A 20,749-nucleotide genomic window follows, 5' to 3' on the forward strand; every position below is an offset into this window, starting at 1 on the left:
TAATAGTATAGTTCTTTAGAGTTAGGGAAGTATTCTTTGTGTTGCCTTAGAAGGGATAGCTCAGGGAGTGGCTGCCTAGGGGAAGTATTCTTTGTGTTTGCCTTAAGCGGTGATTCATTGAATGGCCGCCCTATTAGGAAGTACTCCTTGAGGTTGCTCTCGGTAATACATTGAATGGCTGCCCGAGCTTACATAAAAGGAAAGAAGATATTAATAGCATAAACATAGGAACAACCTTATGTAAAGTTAATTGTTAATGATGTTTCGTCCAAGAGGGCATCGACACTCGCTCGATTGCCTAATTGTAGTCTACTTGTAAGAACAACCATGAAGTAGAAGGTCATAGATTAAAAGTATTGGTGGATTCTAATCTCTTGAATTCCCTCTCTTATAAATTCTCAATAGTTTAGTTAATTTAGTTTAGTTTAGCATTAGAATCTAAAATCTCTACAATCATAGTTTTTAATCCCTTAAACCCTTTCCAGTCCTGTCCTTCACATAACATGCACTTAAAAGTGGAACGATATCCTATTCATCTTTTATTTATTGAGGGATAATTAGGTTTTGATACGCTTCTGTTTTGTTCAACGACCATACACCATCTACATACACAAAAAAGAGGTGAGGTCAGTTCCCGCTACCCATGTGCGGTCTCCACGGTATCCCCCGCCTTCTTTCCCGACAGTTTCCGCCCTCCTAGGCTCCCTTTCCTTTTCCAATGACAACACTGCTTTTCCCGACTTTCTGGAATCCTTCTGCATCGTATCCTCTTACTTTATGTATTTCTCCACCCGTGGATAAAGTTCATGTAAGGTCGCGATCTCATTCTTTGCCACAGATTGATGTACTCCTGTTCTCGGGTGCAACCCTCTCTCAAATGCTATCACCGCAGTCCGTTCATCCAGATTTTCAACTTTCAATGTCTCTGCCTTGAATCGACATAAAAATTCTCTAAATGACTCCGCGGATCGTTGTCTCACATTGAATAGGGCCGCGATATCTACCACCCACCTCTTCTGGTGTATGAAGTGATCTATAAATGCTTGCTCCAACTCTTGGAAATTGGTTATGCTCCCCGCTGGTAACCTGTAATACCAATCTGACGCTCCTCCCTTTAGACTAGCCGAGAACATCATGCATCGCAGACCATCATACCGCGCCTCCTGCCATAGAGGCATCTGTTGCCGGAAATGATGGATGTGGTCCGCCGGATCTCCTTTGCCATCATACCTTTCGAATCTAGGCTGAGCGAACCGCTTCAAGACCTCTGATGTCCATATTTTATCTGCCAATGGGTTGCGGTTCAACCCAGCCACCACCTGACTGGCCGCTCCTCCTTGACTCTTCTCTTGTTGTCGGTTTGCTTCCCTATCGTTGTCTATCATCTCCTAGACTTGCTCCATAGTCAACCTTGCTACCGGGTTTTCCACCAGATCTGGTCCAACCATCTCTTCCTCAGCTCTCTCCCCTTCAGATCCCTCATTCCCTTCTTCCTCGGTCTCATCCTCCGCCCTTTCTCTCTCCCTTCTCAGTTCTTCATTCTCTTCCCTTAGCCTCGCGATCTCCTCTCTCATCAGCCTCATTTCTTCTGTTTCATGTTCCTCTCTTCGGTCTCCTTCTCCGTCGATCACACCATCCGGCGCTCGATCCGGCGTTGCGTTCTCCACCGCCACCTTTCTAGGTCTACCTACTCTCCTCTTCGGTGCCATTCCTATCTTGTTTTTGTTGTTCCCCACAGACGGCGCCAAATGTATGAGCACGAAACACCTCAATCTAACACCCTAGTTCTCTTTCTCTTTCTCTCCACTTTTCCCCCCTCTTTTTTCTCTCTTTTTTCCTCCTCCTTTTCTCTTCTCACACTGTTCCTTTTATATCTCCCCCTTTCTAGTTGAGTTGTCCATCTGTCCTCCCATCTTATGGTTCGCCTCCCATCCGTACATGTGCCACGTCAGCAATCTAGGGTTCCGTAGTCGCGATTCCGTGCTCCCCCTTTTTCTTCAGTATTTTGCATCCTATCACCTGCACCACTGACCTAGTCATCTTCCCCACATTATGCCACTACAAAAGTCAAAGTGCATATAGTACAATTGTTGACATACAGTGCACTCGAGTTTGTCAATCTCTCACATGAAAGATGACAATAGACATAACAGTTTGGGCGGGAAAATGGTTAGGCGGGAAAATAATTTGGCGGGAAAAACTATTAGCGGGAAAACAGCTATATCTTACATTTTTCTTACACTTCTCCTCATCAGTTCACTATCTTCATCAGTTCTCTCACTTTTTTACAACTTTTTAATTATTATTCTCCTACCACTCACCTTATCACTTTGCATTTTTCATTTTCTCTTTATTTTTCTATTTCATTTCAAGAATTCATTTGTCAAAACCCCTTATTTTTTTCCTTTTTCAGTTTGTGCTCATGTTTCACATGAAATAAACTAATGTAACAATCAACGGCGACGACTTTGTCCCATTTGGTTTGGTCGTGTTGGTTGGTTATTTTGTACAATTCGTCTCTTCATTATTCATTTCCAAAAAACCAATTTTTGTTAGAAATATGAAAACAAGAAGAAAGTTGAAATTGGTTATGGTTATTACCATGTGTAAGACTTTAATATGAATGTGATGAAAGTTCTAGTTGGTCTACTAAATCAGCAAGAAGTGGCCAGTCAAATGGAAGTAAGCAGAATTACAAAAGAATGCAAAATGGTTATCGTGTGTCAGCTAAAAGATTATATCAAAAGGAAAAAGGTATTCCAATGCATTATATCTGCAACTTTTGTTTGCTTCGTTAAATTTTTGTCTTGTTAAACAAATACAAAAAGTATATTTTTTTGGGTATTTTTGAAATATTTGTTGAACGTTTTTTTTTACCAAATATATTTTGAGATATATTTTTCTTATTGATTGGTGAGTTCCATACTGTGAAATTTGTTTGTCATTCATATATGATATGGGTTAAATGGTGCACTTGTTCTTTTTCAGTACATATGAGGCTAAGTTTCTCTTTGATACAATATTGTACTGATATGGTAGTTTCGTTCAAACTATATGTCAGCTACTTTAGTAGTTTTTGGTACTCAATAATTGGTGATATTATTATTTTTTATGTTACAATTTTTTTTTACTAAGTTGCACTGAAATGTAATTTTTTGAACTATGAGTTACGAATTGAAGAATATGTTTGTCACTTCCATTTGATATATGATATATAAAAGAATAAATTTATACTTTTTAAAGATATTTTAGGCTAAATTTCATTTGGATGTAATGTATTAATATGGTAGTGACTTTCAAACCACATGTTTGCTATTTTAATTGTATATTTGGTACTTAGTGACCTTGTGTGTCTTTTGTTCTTTTAATTTTATATTAAGTTTATCTAAAATATAGTTTGTTGATTTGTGAGTTACATACAACAGAACTTGTTTGTCATTCATAAATGATATTGTTTAAATTATGAACTTGCTCTTTTTCAGTAAATTTGGGGCTAAGTTTTTTTTGGATACAATTTATTGATATGGCAGTTTCTTTCAAACCATTTGTCAGCTACTTTAATAGCTTTTGGTACTCAACCATTGGTGATATATATATATATATATATATATATATATATATATATATATATATATATATATATAGGGGTGGGATAGAGCCGAGATCACTGTAGCCACATTCTAGGCACAGTGACTCTAATCCACCGATCTTTTCCAATCCTACGGATATGGGTAGTCTCAATTAGCCAAATATAAAATACAAAATTTCGGGAAAAACAAAATTTCAAAACAAAAAAACGAAAAATCTCCGAAACAAAAAAAAACAAAAGATCAATCTATTTCTCTATTTCTCTCTTAAACCTTCTTCTCCAAAATTAGATCAATCTTCTCGAGTGAAACACTCTTCTCTTCTTCGCTCCAAACTTTGAAGGTAAGTTTGAATCCACCTGTTTGTGTTATTTTTATACATTGCATTCAATTTAGCTAATATATGGTTTTAATTGTTTGCAGTGCAAGGTTTGGTGAACATAAAAGAATCTCTGATAGATCCTAGAAATGTTCTTGGAAAATGGGATAGAGACTCAGTTGATCCATGTAGTTGGGCTATGGTTACTTGTTCACCTGAGAATCTAGTAATTGGACTGTAAGCTCGAAGTGCATAAGAATAGCTATTCTTCTAATGGTTTCTTTCAAACTCTCAGACTGAAATTGCTTTAATGGTCTACTTTGTAGAACAACTCCAAGCCAGAACTTCTCTGGAACTCTTTCTCCAGCATTGGCAACTTGACAAATCTCCAAATTTTGTAAGCATTAAAAATTAGCTGACCGTGAGTTTTTAAGTATATGGTTAATTTCCTTACTTGGTTTTGATGAATTTTTTTTCCAGGTTATTACAGAACAATAACATTACAGGACCAATTCCAAAAGAGATCGGAAGGCTTGCGAATCTGCATACTTTTGATATCTCTAATATTGTTCTAACTGGAGAAGTTCCCAGTTCTCTAGACCACTTGAAAAATCTACAATACTTGTAAGTATGAATGCATAGAAAAACTAATGTTATCTTATTTGAAGTTTTAATGTTCTAGTTTTTAGTTTGGATTATTACTTAACGTACTGTTTTTCATGTTTTTTAATTGGAAACATGAGGCTTAACAATAATAGTATGTCTGGGCCAGTCCCTTTGTCCTTAGTAAACATGTCACAGCTTGCTTTTTTGTAAGTGTTATGACCAGTTGACCTCCACTGTGGTTTCAGGACCAGTTGCTTTTCTGTAATTGTTATTTCTCTTATAGAAATTTGAATATATGTGAGGTTTGATTTGGTTATTTTATTTTTGTTTTAGGGACTTCTCTTACAATAATTTAAGTGGCCCTACACCAAGATTTCCTGCCAGAATATTTAAGTGAGTTACACTTGAGAACGATTTTTCTATTTTTTAAGCAAAATGTATTGAACATTTATCATTCTGTTTCTCTGTTGTTTAGCATTGTAGGAAATCCTATGATTTGTGCTACTGGGAAGGAGCAAGAGTGCTCTGGAACAACACCACTGCCACTTTCCTTCAACTTGAGTAGTTCACAAAGTATGGAATTTAATATTTTTATTTACTTATGTTTTTTTTTTCTCTGGAACTGTTTTCTATATGAATTGTGTGATCATAGTCCCTTGCCTTTGAAAATGTTATATAAGATTCGATGGTTTAGATTTTAGACCAAGTTGTAAGCTTAAAACTTGATATTAGTGTTGCCTTAGTGTTTGGAATGACATTTATGAGTAAGCATTGTACCACTCAAAGTGTTTGCTTGGTCAGTATGCCTAGTGAGGCATCTCATTCTTTTGGAAGGTTGCAAGATGAATCTTGTTGAAGGTACCTCCAAATGATAGATGTAAAAAACGACCAGCAATGGTGGTTTGTTGGACTGATTTGATTCTAGGAATTTTAAAGAGCCATGGACATCTCAACTCTTGCCTCTGTCATCGTTGGAGGTTGTGAATGAGAATGATACAAGGCTAGCTGGATGTGTCAACGAAGTTGTGAGTTACAGAAAAATTGAGAAGGAGATGACTTCAGATGAAGACATTTCTACTTATCTTCACCTCAAGGAGAGAGATGAAGAAAATTAAAACTGTTCGTATTGTTCATTCACAAGCTTGAAGAGGGATTGAGAGTTAGTAAATGCCAACTTCTGGGAATTTTTTTCTTAAAAATGTGGCATGTACTATGACATTTTCCCCTCTGCTCTGTTTCAGGAACTTGACTATCTCATTGGAGCTGTGTCCAATAATCCAAAAAGGCTGTTTGCTGCTATTATAGGAGGCTCAAAAGTCTCATCCAAGATTGGTGTGATAGAATCATTGTTAGAGAAAGTTGATATTCTGCTATTGGGTGGAGGAATGATCTTCACATTTTACAAGGCACAAGGAAACAAAGTTGGATCCTCCCTTAAAGGATTGGTTGGAAAGTGAAAGTTCGGTTTTAGTTTTCTTCCATGCCTTGTAACTAAATCTTCTTTAGAATGAAGAGTTATTTGTTTATGTTTCTTGAAGTTGTAGTTGTTGAACTGTACCATCTATTAATTTTTTTGAAGTCAGAGCAAAACTTGTTGGAACTATTGTAGGAAATTGAAGAAATGCCGAGCCTTTCTCAATGTTTGTATTTATTTAGCTTAGTTCTCTGCCAAGTTTTATTTAGCTTAGCTCTCCTGACAGCTTTTATTTAGCTTAGTTCTCTGCAAAAGTGGAAACTTTTGGACTGGTAGATAAATCATATCCTTAACAATCCTAAACTTGAACACAACTCTTACAAAAGAGTACCACACCTACATTCAGAACAATTAGTCCATACTCCATAATGCACCAATCAAAAGCTTGACTGAAGAGCCAAAAAAATATGACCATGTCATTCCTAGTAAGTTCCACACCTAAACTAGGCAATTAATGATGTTTCAAGCTTCAATGAGTTCCCTGCCCTTCTGCATAAATGCTTCCTCCAATTCATCCGATATTACTTTCATATCAGCTAACGAGCCCTTAGACATTTGCAGCAATCCTCTGTGACTCGTTAGAAACAATCTCCTACTACTTCCGATCAAAAGGGTCCCTCCTTTGTCTTTCAAAGCAGCTGGCCATTTTCCCTCTCCACCTCTTACAAAAGAATGAAGCACGCGTTCTGATCGCTCTTCCAAGTACCTGTCTCTACTACCAAACTTCTGAATGTAGCCATCCTGGCGTATAAAATAAATCAGGATCACCTGCAAATTATTAGATTCACTTCACCATGAAAAAAATGCTACCTCCTTGAAATTTATGTCCTTCTAAAAGGTTGGTAGGATAAGGAAAAAGTTTAATTTCAGTTTTCACCCAAATGTTTAAACTCAACTGTTTAAGGTTAACCTAAATCCTCATAATTGGTTCCAACTGGATAGACAACTCTTGTTAACTCGCACTAAGGTCGTCTGATGCTGTAGCAACAAGGTCATAAACCATTTGTCTTTCCTTGATACACATTGAAAAGCTCAGGAACTTTGCCTTCAAATTTGGTGACATACTTCCTCAAAAAGTTCTTCTCAGAAATACGTAACAAAGTAGCCAATTTGTAATCTTCCACAACAATAGCATTTGAGATTAAAACTCGTACTAGTGATAACCTCGGAATAGTCCTCTTCTCCAAACATATAATAGAACCACAAGGGTCTTAAAAATTAGTAGCGGTCTTAGAAACTGTATAACTGGAGAAGAAGGTTTAAGAGAGAAGTAGAGAAATCTTTTGTTTTTTTGTTTTAGAGATTTTTCGTTTTTTTTGTTTCGAAATTTTGTTTTTCCCGAAATTTTGTATTTCATATTTGGCTAATTGAGACTACCCAATATCCGTAGGATTGGAAAACATCGGTGGATTGGAGTCACTGTGCCTAGAATGTGCCTACAGTGACTGTGCCTCTATCCCACCCCATATATATATATATATATATATATTTATTATTTTATTATTATTATTATTATTATTATTTTTTATTTTACTGTTCGTTTTTAAAAATTTATTAAGTTTAACTGAAATGTAAAATTTTAAACTGTGAGTTATAGATTGAAGAATATATCTGTCACTTTTATATGATATATAGTGAAAAATAAACTTATATTTTTTAAATATATTTTGGAGTAAATTTCGATTGGATGTAATGTTTAAAGTGGTAGTTACTTTTAAACTTTATGTCAGCTACTTGAGTAGTTTTTGTAATCCAAACTGTTGGTGATTTTTTAATCTGTGAGTTATATAATGAGAAACTGTTTGTCACTTACATATGATTTTTGTTGACCAAAGGTGTGATTTTTAAATAAATGTTGAACTAAGTTGCTCTTAGAAGAAATGTGTTAATATGGTACTGAATTGATGATGATTTTATTAATTTTAATTTTATTGTTTTATCTTATTTCATTGTTTTCTATTTATTTTGTTAAATTTTACCAAATTGTAATTTTTTGATATGTGAGTTACACACTGAAGAATTCGTTTCTCACTTACAGATGATATTTGTTAAACAATTAGCTTGTGTTTTTTCAATTAATTTTGGGCTAAGTTTCTCTTGTATGTAACATACGTGTTAATACGGTAGTTACCTTGAAACCATAAGTCAGCTACTTTTATGGTTTTTGGTACTGATCTGGTGGTGGTAGTTTTTTAATTTAAATCTTTGTAAGATGAAATTTTTCAATACATTTTGTACTTAGTTTCAATACATTCTTAGATCCTAGTTTAGTTTATTAAGACTTTAAATCCTGGTTCCCCTAAATTTTTTATGTTTTATTTTGTTTTCAATTGGATTTCAGTGTATTTAAAGTTTGATATTATATAAATGATTGTAATTAAGTTGGATATTATATAAATCAGTGTTCAGAAAAGTCCTTAATTTAGTTGCTTTTAAGAAATTCTTGTGATTTTTCATAAAAGCAATTCACATAAAAACTTGTTCAAAGTTGTTGATGTTGCTTTAATGTATTGCTACTTAATGGATTGTGCGTGAAGAGTGTTAGAGAATGAGAAGAAAGAATGTTGGAGAAGAGATAGGTGTGGTTTTATTTTGAATTTGTTGAGATCTAACGGTTCCAAGCGACCACACATATCTCAACAAAATCGTGTGGTGATGAGCAATAAGCAATGTCACATCAAATGAGACAAGGAGAGAGGAGAGAAAAATGTTTTTTTTTTGTTGGAGAGAGAATTGTTTGTCTAGACATGGACAAGGGCAAAAGTGTCAAATTTCCATTAAATTGGTCAAAATTGAGTGTTTTGCCTAGATTGAGAAGAAAGGGCACTTTTCTTGCCTTGTTTAGGATATTTCCCGCTTGAATAACAACACCACATAACCACCTATAAAGTATTTGGGGTAATATCCTAATTTCTTCTCAATCCAGGCAAAACACTCAATTTTGACAAATTCAACGGAAATTTGACACTTTTGCCCTTGCCCATGTCCAGACAAACAATTCTCTCTCCTTTCTCCTTATCTCCTTTAATGTGATCTTGTCTCTTGATCATCACCACATGATTTTGTTGAGATATGTGTGGTCGTTTGGAACCGTTGGATCTCAACAAATTCAAAATAAAACTACAACTCTCTTTTCTCCAACACTCTTTCTTCTCCTTCTTTAACACTCTTCGCGCACAGTCCATTAATTAGTAATACATTAAAACAACGTCAGCAACTTTGAACAAATTTTGATGTGAATTTTTTTTGAAAAATCATTGAAATTTCTAAAGAGCAACTAAAGTTAAGGACTTTTCTGAACACTATTTATATAATATCAAACTTAATTATAATCATTTATATAATATAAAACTCTAAATATACTGGAATCCAATTGAAAACAAAATAAAACAGACAAGATTTAGGGGAACCAGGATTTAAAACCTTAATAAATGAACTAAATTAGGATCTAAGAATGTATTGAAACTAATTACAAAATGTATTGAAAAAACCACAACATCAGCATTCAATAAATAACTTCTAAATGACAAACAAAATTTTCAATATGTAACACACGAATAAACAATTTAGCTATTTTACGTCATATATTTTATTACACTAAATAAAGTTTCCCTTCATAAATAAAGCCACTTTGTTTCCAATCTTCATTAGCTAATCGTATAATAATAAAGTCAAAGTGCATATAGTACAGTTGTTAATATACAGTACAGTTGCTAACATACAGTGCACTCGAGTTTGTCAATCTCGATCTCACATGAAAGATGACAATGGACATAACAGTTTGGGCGAAAAACGGTTAGGCAGGAAAATAATTTGGCGAGAAAAACTATTAGCGGGAAAACAGCTATATCTCTCATTTTTCTTATACTTCTCCTCATCAGTTCTCTCACTTTTTTACAATTTTTTAATTATCATTCTCCTACCACTCACCTTACCACTTTGCATTTTTCATTTTCTCTTTATTTCTCTATTTCATTTCAACAATTCATTTGTCAAAACCCATTATTTTTTTTTTTTTTTTTAGTTTGTGCTCGTATTTCACATGAAATACACTAATGTAACAATCAACGGCGACGACTTTGTCCCATTTGGTTTAGTTGTGTGGTTGGTTATTTTGTACAATTCGTCTCTTCATTATTCATTTTCAAAAAACCAATTTTTGTTAGAAATATGAAAATCTTAGTTCAACAAGAAGAATGTTGAAATTGGTCATGGTTATTACCATGTGTAAGACTTTAATATGAATGTGATAAAAGTTCTAGTTGGTCTACTAAATCAGTAAGAAGTGGCCGGTCAAATGGAAGTAAACAGAATTACAAATGTATGCAAAATGGTTATCGTATGTCACCTAAAAGATTATGTCAAAAGGAAAAAAGGTATTCCAATGTATTCTATCTGCAACTTTTGCTTGCTTCGTTAAATTTTTGTCTTTTTAAACAAATACAGGAAGTATATTTTTTTTTGGGTATTTTTGAAATATTTGTTGAACGTGTTTTTTTTACCAAATATATTTTGAGATATGTTTTTCTTGTTGATTAGTAGTTCCATATTACGGAATTTGTTTGTCATTCATATATGATATGGGTTAAATGATGAACGTGTTCTTTTTCAGTACATTTGGGGCTAAGTTTCCCTTAGATACAATGTACTGATATGGTAGTTTCTTTCAAACTATATGTCATCTACTTTAGTAGGTTTTGGTACTCAATCATTGGTGATATTATTATTTTTTATGTTACTATTTTTTTTTTAAATTACTAAGTTTCACTTAAATGTAATTTTTTAAACTGTGAGTTATGAATTAAAGAATATGTTTGTCACTTCCATTTGATATATGATATATGAAAAATAAACTTATACTTTTTAAAGATATTTTGGGCTAAATTTCTTTTGGATGTAATGTATTAATATGGTAATGACTTTCAAACCACATGTTTGCTACTTTAATTGTATATTTGGTACTTAGTGAACTTATATGTCTTTTATTCTTTTGATTTTGTATTAAGTTTATCTAAAATGTAGTTTGTTGATTTGTGAGTTACATACTAAGGAACTTGTTTGTCATTCATATATGATATTGGTTAAATGATGAACTTGTTCTTTTTCAGTACATTTGGGGCTAAGGTTCTCTCAGATACAATTTATTGATATGGTAGTTTCTTTCAAACCATTTGTCAACTACTTTAATAGCTTTTGGTACTCAACCTTTGGTGATATATATATTTTTTTTTAATTTTATTTTACTGTTCATTTTTAAAAATTTATTAAGTTTAATTGAAATGTAAAATTTTAAATTGTGAGTTACATATTAAAGAATATATCTGTCACTTTCATATGATATATAGTTAAAAATAAACTTGTATTTTTTAAATATATTTTGGAGTAAATTTCGCTTAGATGTAATGTTTAAAGTGGTAGTTACTTTCAAACTTTATGTCAGCTACTTTAGTAGTTTTTGTAACCCAATTATTGGTGATTTTTTAATCTGTAAGTTATATATTGAGGAACTGTTTGTCACTTACACATGATGTTTGTTGAACAAAAGTGTGATTTTTCAGTATATGTTGAACTAAGTTTCTCTTAGAAGAAATGTGTTAATATGGTACTGAACTGGTGGTGATATGATTTTATTAATTTTCATTGTTTTATCTTATTTCATTGTTTTATATTTGTTTTGTTAAATTTTACTGAAATGTAATTTATTGATATGTGAGTTATATATATATTGAGGAATTTGTTTCTCACATATAGATGATATATATATTTTTACCGAATTGTAATTTTTTGATATGTGAGTTACATACTGAAGAATTTGTTTCTCACTTACAGATGATATTTGTTAAGCAATTAGCTTGTGTTTTTTTAGTTAATTTTTTGCTAAGTTTCTTTTGTATGTTATATACGTGTTAATACTGTAGCTACTTTGAAACTATAAGTCAGCTACTTTTATGGTTTTTGATTGGTACTAATCCGGTGGTGGTAGTTTTTTACTTTAAATCTTTGTTAGATGTAATTTTTCAATACATTTTGTACTTAGTTTCAATACACTCTTAGATCCTAGTTTAGTTTATTAAGGCTTTAAATCCTGATTCCCCTAAATCTTCTCTGTTTTATTTTATTTTCAATTGAATTCCAGTGTATTTAGAGTTTGATATTATATAAATGATTGTAATTAAGTTTGATATTACATAAATCAATGTTCATAAAAGTCTTTAATTTAGTTGCTTTTAAGAAATTCTAGTGATTTTTCATAAAAACAATTCACATCAAAATTTGTTCAAAGTTGCTGACGTTGTTTTAATGTATTGCTACTTAATGGACTGTGCGTGAAGAGTGTTAGAGAAGGAGAAGAAAGAGTGTTGGGGAAGAGAGAGTTGTGGTTTTATTTTGAATTTGTTGAGATCCAACGGTTCCAAACGACCACAAATATCTCAACAAAATTATGTGGTGATGAGTAAGAGACAATGTCACATCAAAGGAGACAAGGAGAGAGGAGAGAGAAATGCTTTTTTTGTTGGAGAGAGAATTGTTTGTCTAGACATGGGCAAGGGCAAAAGTGTCAAATTTTTGTTGAATTGGTCAAAATTGAGTGTTTTGGCTGGATTGAGAAAAAATGGCACTTTTCTTGCCTTGTTTAGGATATTACCCAAGTATTTGTTGGTTTTTGTTTTGTCTCAGAAATAAGGACACTCAATAGTATATATATCAAACAAAATGTTTAAGTGAGTTCCTAATTATATTACTGAGACAGCATCAAAGCGGAAGTTCCATGACTTAGTTACTCCACCGCATATGTAGTCTTCTCTCACAGACTTATTTTTCTTAGTAAGTATTAGTTGATGCAACAGTGACCTAGATATATGGGCAACCATGATAGAACCAGTGTGGAGATCTCCATGTATAAGGGATTGTGCCTTCTAACAAAACCTACATTTTAAGTAGTGGTTAAATTAACATAATCACAAAACCTTCTCACAAAATGATTCACATTCAAGCCTGAGGCTTTGGCTAGGCATAATCTGTAGAATCACAATGCTAAGCTTTCTAAACAACCATAATTCTCGCCTGCCATGCTTGAAATCGGAAGAAGAAATGAACAGAGCGAGAGTAATTGTTGACTGCAATTGAACGAAGGATTATAGATCAAATAAAAAATAAAAAAACTAAATATAACAGCACAAAAAAAAAAAACTAAAAATTAGAACTAGCAAAATAAAAGGAGCAAAAAAGAAATTGTAACAAGGAAGATGGGAAGAGAGGACATAAGATAAGAATAACTAACCTGGGTCGATTGATTGATGCATGATAAATAACTAACCATTTGCGATCCGCTTTCTTCCCAGTGTCGATTGGTGGATTTAAATTAAACAAAATAAGTTATAGAGAAATAGCGAGAGAGAGGTCAGAGGTGTAGCATGTAGAGGTGGGTATTTGGGAGTGCTTTGGGTTGAAAGTTTCTCTGAGTAGGAGAGAGCTCTATGAGGGAGAGGAAGAGACAGACCGGTGAGAAGAGAAGTGACAAAGTTGGGAGGGAGAAGACAATGACAGACGATGTGAGGACTAGTCTTAATCCAACGGACTTGAATTTATTTATCTTTTTTTATTTTTATTATTTTTTATTTTTTATTTTTTTAGTTTGTTGATTCTTTTGGAAGGAACCTAAATTGAAACATATAGCGGCACAAATCATGAATTTCAGACTTCGAGTATAGTTTTGTATTTTGGTCCAGCAGTTACTTGTGTCATTTTTATTTTTTCTTTTATAGTAGTTGTTTTTTTATTTGTTTTCTCTTTACTCAAAACTGACACAACAAGACAAAATCCCAGTGTCACTTTCAAATAACATGACCTAAAAAATTGAAGTATTTGTGTCACTTTTCTTAGAAGCAACATGTCAACCTTCATTCCATATAAAAGTGACACATCAAACTTTTGTGTGTCACTTTTTGGTAGTGAGTGACACGAGACCTAAAAAAAAAGTGACACAAAAAACCCTTTTTTTTAGTAGTGACTGATGTTGCAAATTCAATAATAACTTTGTTACTCATAGTACTTATTCTGATATTGAGGATGCGCGGCGTTTATCAGTACAAGGGTAGTTCATCTTTATATTGGGTAGGCACTAGGAAAGTGTTGTTCATACCCATAACACTATCTTCAAGTGGGGCCACGTCCGATGGAATAAAAAAGTTGTCCCTACATTTCAATCGGGCCGTTTCTCATTTCTCATTTCTCGGCGTCCGATCCCTAAGCATTTTCCGAAATTTGATTGGATTGCGATTCTTCATTTAGACTCATCATTTCATCAACAATAATTTATTTAGGGTTTATTTATAAGAACCAATTATTATTGATTAGAGGCTCTCAAATGTTACACTGTTTGGTAGTATGCTCATGGTTGTTAGGTTGTATCTTGTATGTATAACCTGTGTCAAGCTCATGGTTATTTTTCCTTAAAGGGTAATTGTATTAAAAACAAAATAAATGAAATATTGAAATGTTAGCTAGACGAAACGACCCGGTGTATTTAGTATGAACATTGAATGTTCATAGTCCTTGGGTATGAACATTGATTGGGTATGAACATTCAATGTTCATAGTCTTTTGGGTATGAACATTCAATGTCCATAGTCCTTGGGTATGAACATTGATTGGGTATGAACATAGTCCTGTGGGTATGAACATTCGATGTTCATAGTGAACATTCAATGTTCATAGTCCTTGGGTATGAACATTGATTGGGTTTGAACATTTGATGTTCATAGTGAACATTCAATGTTCATAGTCCTTGGTCCTTTGGGTATGAACATTGAATGTTTAGTCTTTGGGTATGAACATTCAATGTTCATACATCAATATATTGTATAAGGTACATTCACCTATTTGGATATGAACAATCATTGTTCATACACCAGCAGAAGGTATGAACACTTATTGTTCATAGTAAAATGACAAAAAGGGTAAAATTGGAAAATATTTATTTTTAAATTCGGGTCATTTGTCCTTGAGGGTTATTTTCACAGAAGGGTATAACTGACATTTTAAAAAATGTAAAAAGGCGGGGCCAACTTATTTTGTCCTTGGGGTTACTAATTTTGAAATAGTGGGTTCGTGAGTTATTTCCCTCCAAAATTTGTCCTTGTGAGCTACTTATAAAAAACCGTGTCCTTTAGACTTCATTTTCCCCAAAATTGGGCCTTGGGACCAATTTCCTGTTTTTTAAAAGATGTTAGAGCCACGGTTCGCATACTTGTAATTGGATAAAATTGGATAAAGAATCTTCATAATAATGTCCTTCCACTATATAGATTGTTTCTTTTGATTCCTAAATATTGTTTAGATTCCAAATAAGTTAGGATTATATGAGTTAACTAATTTGACCTACTTTAGATATACTACAGGTAACACTTTGAGTGGACTTTTGTGAACTAGATATATGAAGTTATGACCAAGGTTCAAAATATCGACGATATATCCGATATATTGCCGATATATATTGGTATTTTAGTACACCGATATCGATATTTCCAATATATATCCACCGAATATAGTACCCTCTTTTTTCCGATATATATTGGAATTTCTGATATAAAAGTTTATATCGCTGATATAATCGATATATCCGATATTTACGATATATATCGTTTGACTTTTTGACCATTTTTTAATATAAATCCGATATTTCCAATATATTTTCGATATTTCCGATATATCCGATATTTTAAATAGTTTGGACTGATCACCAAAAAAATGGATATATCCGATATATCCGATATATATCGGTTTTTGGGTACACCGATATATTCATCGATATCGATATTTTGAACCTTGGTTATGACCCCTCAGCAAAAGCCCTGAAGGGGTTCAACACTACCCGTTGCTCTTATGTTCAGATGAAAATCTGATGGTGAAAGTGAATTCTCAGTGTAACCGATGGTGAGAACATCCTTACCGAAACACGATTCTATTAGTTAAAGATAATCAGGAATTACGGATTAACAAGTCACACGACTCTTTTCCAGTTCCAGTGACATAAATTGAACTTCTCTTCCCACAATGCATGCGCTTGAAATCCACTCTCAAAACCCAGGAATTGAAGAACAAGGTTCCAAAAACATGGACACTTATCTTGATGAAAGCAAATTAGAAGCAAATCAACCTGATTCGGGGGCGAAATCTAAGAAGCTAACAATGTTACCTCTTATGTTTCTAATTTATTTTGCAGTTTCTGGTGGTCCTTTTGGTGAAGAATCAACAGTTAAAGCAGCAGGTCCTCTTTTAGCTATTATTGGTTTTCTTGTTTTCCCATTCATTTGGAGTGTACCAGAAGCCTTAATAACTGCTGAACTTGCTACTACTTTTCCTGATAATGGTGGTTATGTTGTTTCGGTCCCTTTTGGGGTTTTCAGAGATGGGTTCTTTAAAATTCCTTAGTGGTGTTATTAACAATGCTGCTTATCCTGTTCTCTGTGCTGATTATATGAAGCATCTTTTCCCAATTCTCAAAAGTGGTATGCCTCGAACACTCTCAATCACGTGATCTTTTTTAATTATATGGGCTTAACCGTTGCTGATTATGGTGCTGTTTCTATGGGTATTATTTCTCTTTTGCCATTTGTTCTTATGGCTTTTATTTCAATACCCAAACTTCAGCCTCGACGGGGCTTACATTGGGCGAAAAAGGAAGAAAAACAGATTGGACTCTATATTTTAATACTTTGTTCTGGAACTTGAATTTCTGGGATAATGCAAGTACTTTAGCTGGTGAAGTTGATAAACCCCAAAGTACGTTTCCTAAGGCATTGTTTTCAGCTGGGATTATAACATGTCTTGGATATCTAATTCCTCTTTTAGCAGCAACTGGGTCATTCAGTGTGAATCAGAGCTTGTGGGACGATGGGTATTTAGCAGAAGCAGGTAATCTGATTGCAGGTAACTGGTTAAAAATTTGGATAGAAGTTGGTTTGGTGTTGTCTTCAATTGGATTATTTGAAGCACAGTTGAGTTGTAGTTCATATCAGCTCTTGGATATGGCTGATTTGGGAACTTTGCCTCGATTTTTTGGGTGGAGAGCGCGTTATTTCAATACACCTTGGGTTGGGATCTTGGTTTGTACTATTTTTACCATTGGTGTATCTTATTTGAACTTCACTGATATAGTATCTTCCGCAAATTTCTTATATAGTTTTGGAATGATTTTGGAGTTTGCTTCATTTTTATGGTTGAGAAAGAAGTATCCAACCATGAATAGGCCTTACAAGGTGCCATTGGGAATCCCAGCGTTAACTATTGTGTGTTTGATACCAACTGGGTTTATTATCTACGTGTGTTGTATTGCCACTAGGATGGTTTATTTGATTAGTGGTTCACTAATTCTTTTGGGTGTTGTTTTGTACTGGTTAATGACTGTAATCAAGTCTAAAGGTTGGATTGAGTTCACAAAGAAGAATGATGATACTGAAGTGGAACAAGAAGCGAAATAATTGAGAGATGTTTATGTGTTTTTCTTCCTTTTAGTTCTAGCCAAAGGAGTTATATTCTCTTATTTGATTATGAATTAATTTTAGTGAATATTAGTTGTTTTTTTTAGGCTAGAGTGAATACTTAGTTATGAATTGTGATGTTTTAATTCTAGCCAGTAAAGATATTTTATAATGAGTTTATAATTGATTGCAACAATAACGTACTCCATGAATAAACGAATCAAAATGGCAAGGAATCTCTTGTGAGTCTCTCTCCTATATACTCTTTCGGTAAATCTAAATCTAGTCAAACACCAGCCTAAAATCTCTATATTAGGTGCCTGGAGGAGTTAAATTTTTGAACTAACAACACAGAATAAGGAGTTAGTTATTAAGCCCAAAGACTTGGTTAGCTACAAAATTCCTTTATAGGGAATGATTAACAAAATTAGCTGATAAGAATAGTGGGGGGAGTTATAAGGGTCCGGTTTTACTTAGAAAGTCGTTGACAACGGAGAGTGACGGACAAGATAGATATGAAAGATTTGAAAGTCATAATGAGACACGGAGTTCTTCTTCTGAGAATTTGAAGAATGTGAGTGGTGGTGGTGGTGGTGGAACTTGGGGGCAGGATTTGAGAGTGAATGTTATGGAAGTGAGTAATGGAGGATCGAGTTCTAGTCATGCTGCAGCAAGTAAAAGTCGTGAGGAGAGGTTATTAGAGACTGTTGTTACTTCTGGTGGTGTGAGACTACAACCCAGTTGTGATGCCTTGCAGGTTTTCATTGTGGAGGCTTCAAAGCTGAATGCTGTGGCATTAAGCCGTGCTATTGACTTGAAACTCCAATCTCACCTTTGGCAGGTATGTCCAATTATATATGTGGCTTTTCAATGTTGGCTATATTTTTGTATTAATGTGTATTCTAGTTGGAAGGTGTTTTCTTGGACTTGTATTGGGTTTCTTAACCCGCAAGTAAATGTTTCCTTTCCTAATAAGTAAATATATATCTTAACTCACAGGTAACTTGGTTTCTTAACCTAGATGTTTATGAGGTATCAGCGCCCACAACACGGTGTGAATTCTCTCCTTAAAAACCGACTGTTGTCTTGTGCTCTTCTTTATCTCTGAGTTATACAAGTTTATACTTATTTTGTGCTGTAACAGCGGAGATTTTTCTCAGGTTATTCGTGATGCTCTAGGTTTGGATTGATCTTTAGTGAGATCTCTAGGGAGGCAATAGTGTTACATAGATGAAAAAATCACTATGGTTGATTTCATACTGATTGTGGGTTGTAGCAAGGAGAAAGTACAATGCAGTGGTCCTTCGGAGGCCAATTGTGTGTAGATATAATGGTAACTGGTAAGAGACACAAACCTAGAGCTACCACAGGTCGTAGGGTAAGGGTCATGCTCTTAGATAAAAAAGGTAGTTCTGAGAGTGAGGGAATGAGAAGTTGTTTTGTATGTTTTCATTGGTGAATTAGGGGTTGGGTGGAACCTATTCTTCAACTTATTTCTCTTCTTTAATTTCGTTCTCTTCACTGGAGTTTAGAGACACATTTTATTGTTTGTGGTGGTGGATCAAGCCCGTAGATGCTTATTAATGAACTTTTCTTTTTTGGTCGATTTAAACTTTTTTGGAAATTTGAGTAAGATTTTTTTTGAGCTCTTAGCTTTCAGGTGGGAATGATTATCTTTCGAGAGGTCGTGCTCTTAGCTTATTATAGCCTTTTCCCCCTCCATTGATGAGGCAAGTCTCCTTGTAGGGTTTAATACATGTTTTGATCTGGAGAATATCTTGCACAGTCGCTTGTAAGAGTATCCCTGCTCCACTTCTTCTTGTAGGGTTTATTACATGTTTTGATCTGGAGAATTTCTTCAGTTGCTTGTTTGGCAAAGTGATCTGTCTACTACTCCACTTAGGTACCTTGAAAGGGTGTGTTTGCAGAACTCCTTAGAGCAGCATTGTTTGGAATAATTGTCATTCTTCAAGAAGAAAACGGCTGCGAGATTAACCTAGATAATAAGCTGATTGAAAGTCTTGAGATCAAATTATTCAGTACATACTGTCAGAGTATGACTCCAGTGCTAGTAAGCTATATTTTAAGTAACAAGTGAACTGCTCGAGCCAAACTATATGATTTATTTGGCATGTCCTATGGCCTTAGATAAATAAGCTAACAAGAAAAATAGCACAATTAACAAAAAATCGCACACTTACTCGCACAACGTTGCTTCTTTATCAAAAATAAATTGTAAAGTAACAAGGTTGAGGGTGAGACTCGACTTGGTAGTTGGTACCGCACCAGTGAAACACGTTTTTAACACTTTCGGATTTCCACATACTGAACAAAAGGCGTCAAATAGATTCAAACAATCAAACCCTTAGTGCTATTGTGAACCGATAACTTCTCTATACAAAAGAACATATACAATTTGCAATAGACTAGACAATGATATACAATTTGGTGTTATAAGAAAACAATTTGTGAAAAGCATATCGAAATTTCATCTGACTTATTTATGTTGGTGTACTATAGCCAGTGGCGGAGCCAGGAAATTGAGTGATGGTGAGCTACCCAGACAACCATTAAAAAAAAAAAAAAAAAAAAAAAAACTAATTGAGTTTAACTAATATTTGAAACCCGATTAGTATATAATGAACGTCAAAAAATATATAAAATGATTGCAATAAGTGTATTAGAAAAAAGAATAAAAGAATCCAAAAAGTAGAAAAAAAAAAAAAATTAAATAAGCCAATGATTTAGAAAATTTACTTGAAACTTACCACGCGTCCATAAGAAATCTTGTATTATAGTATTGACTATAGGATAAAGTGATTACTTAAGTATAAAGAAGATTTTTTTTTTTGTTTGGAAAAAAAATTAGTGAAGAAGTAGAGACTAAAAAGGGTGAGACCGAGATAGTAGGTGAGGGGTTTTTGGGTTTTGGGTTTTATTTTTTTTAATTTTTGTTTTAAGAAGAACAGTCTGCCCAATCTTTCGTGAGAACTCGGGATCTAGGTGTATTGTCTAGAATTAGCAAGTAATGAGATTATCATGAACATGTCATGTGTTAGAGTAAATAATTGAGGGAAAACCGAATACGAATTGTGATTTAAGTTCCTTACACTACTACTTTAAATATATATTTTTTCCAATTTTCATTTTCACATTTTGAGTAGAAAGGAGAGAGTACGTGTGGAATATTTGGGGGAGAGGCTATGAGAATATTTGAGGATATTTTCTTTTATTTTTGGAGAAGGTTTCTGTTTTTGGTTGGTTTGTCTATTTTTTTTTC

At 33.8% G+C, this 20,749-nt stretch overlaps 2 protein-coding genes and 2 pseudogenes across 3 annotated transcripts; 3 read left to right on the forward strand and 1 right to left on the reverse strand.

Annotated features, from left to right (window-relative positions):
* Positions 1 to 770: 770 nt before the first annotated feature.
* Positions 771 to 1,385, reverse strand: LOC147493297 (uncharacterized). The gene has a single exon (XM_086567810.1). It carries the CDS (start codon positions 1,383 to 1,385, stop codon positions 771 to 773), a length of 615 nt encoding a protein of 204 aa, XP_086423936.1.
* Positions 1,386 to 4,003: 2,618 nt separating this feature from the next.
* On the forward strand, positions 4,004 to 5,969 carry LOC147493298 (protein CLAVATA3 INSENSITIVE RECEPTOR KINASE 5-like; annotated as a pseudogene).
* Positions 5,970 to 16,042: 10,073 nt separating this feature from the next.
* On the forward strand, positions 16,043 to 17,580 carry LOC147493299 (putative polyamine transporter At3g13620 pseudogene; annotated as a pseudogene).
* A 154-nt stretch (positions 17,581 to 17,734) lies between these two features.
* Positions 17,735 to 20,196, forward strand: LOC147493300 (protein MODIFIED TRANSPORT TO THE VACUOLE 1-like). 2 transcript variants are annotated; one of them, XM_086567105.1, is made up of 3 exons: positions 17,735 to 18,310; positions 18,469 to 18,521; positions 18,614 to 20,196. In XM_086567105.1, the coding sequence occupies exons 1-3, from the start codon at positions 18,098 to 18,100 to the stop codon at positions 18,657 to 18,659; spliced, it is 312 nt and encodes a 103-aa protein (XP_086423231.1). In that variant the 5' UTR covers positions 17,735 to 18,097; the 3' UTR covers positions 18,660 to 20,196. The 2 variants fall into 2 exon arrangements, with proteins under 2 accessions (XP_086423231.1, XP_086423232.1); XM_086567106.1 differs by having other exon boundaries at positions 18,630 to 20,196.
* The last annotated feature ends 553 nt before the right edge of the window (positions 20,197 to 20,749 follow it).

This window comes from Coptis chinensis, chromosome 6 (genome assembly GCF_015680905.1).
Source record: "Coptis chinensis isolate HL-2020 chromosome 6, ASM1568090v1, whole genome shotgun sequence".
NCBI classification, from domain to species: Eukaryota; Viridiplantae; Streptophyta; class Magnoliopsida; order Ranunculales; family Ranunculaceae; genus Coptis; species Coptis chinensis.

Bases quoted from the DNA above. Each gene is read 5' to 3' on its own strand.
- LOC147493300 (XM_086567105.1), top strand. From the start codon at position 18,098: ATGGAAGTGAGTAATGGAGGATCGAGTTCTAGTCATGCTGCAGCAAGT. The intron at 18,311-18,468 runs GTATGTCCAATT...CTTAACTCACAG, and splicing joins TCCAATCTCACCTTTGGCAG to GTAACTTGGTTTCTTAACCT. The intron at 18,522-18,613 runs GTGTGAATTCTC...GTGCTGTAACAG, and splicing joins GTATCAGCGCCCACAACACG to CGGAGATTTTTCTCAGGTTA.
- LOC147493297 (XM_086567810.1), bottom strand. From the start codon at position 1,385: ATGATAGACAACGATAGGGAAGCAAACCGACAACAAGAGAAGAGTCAA.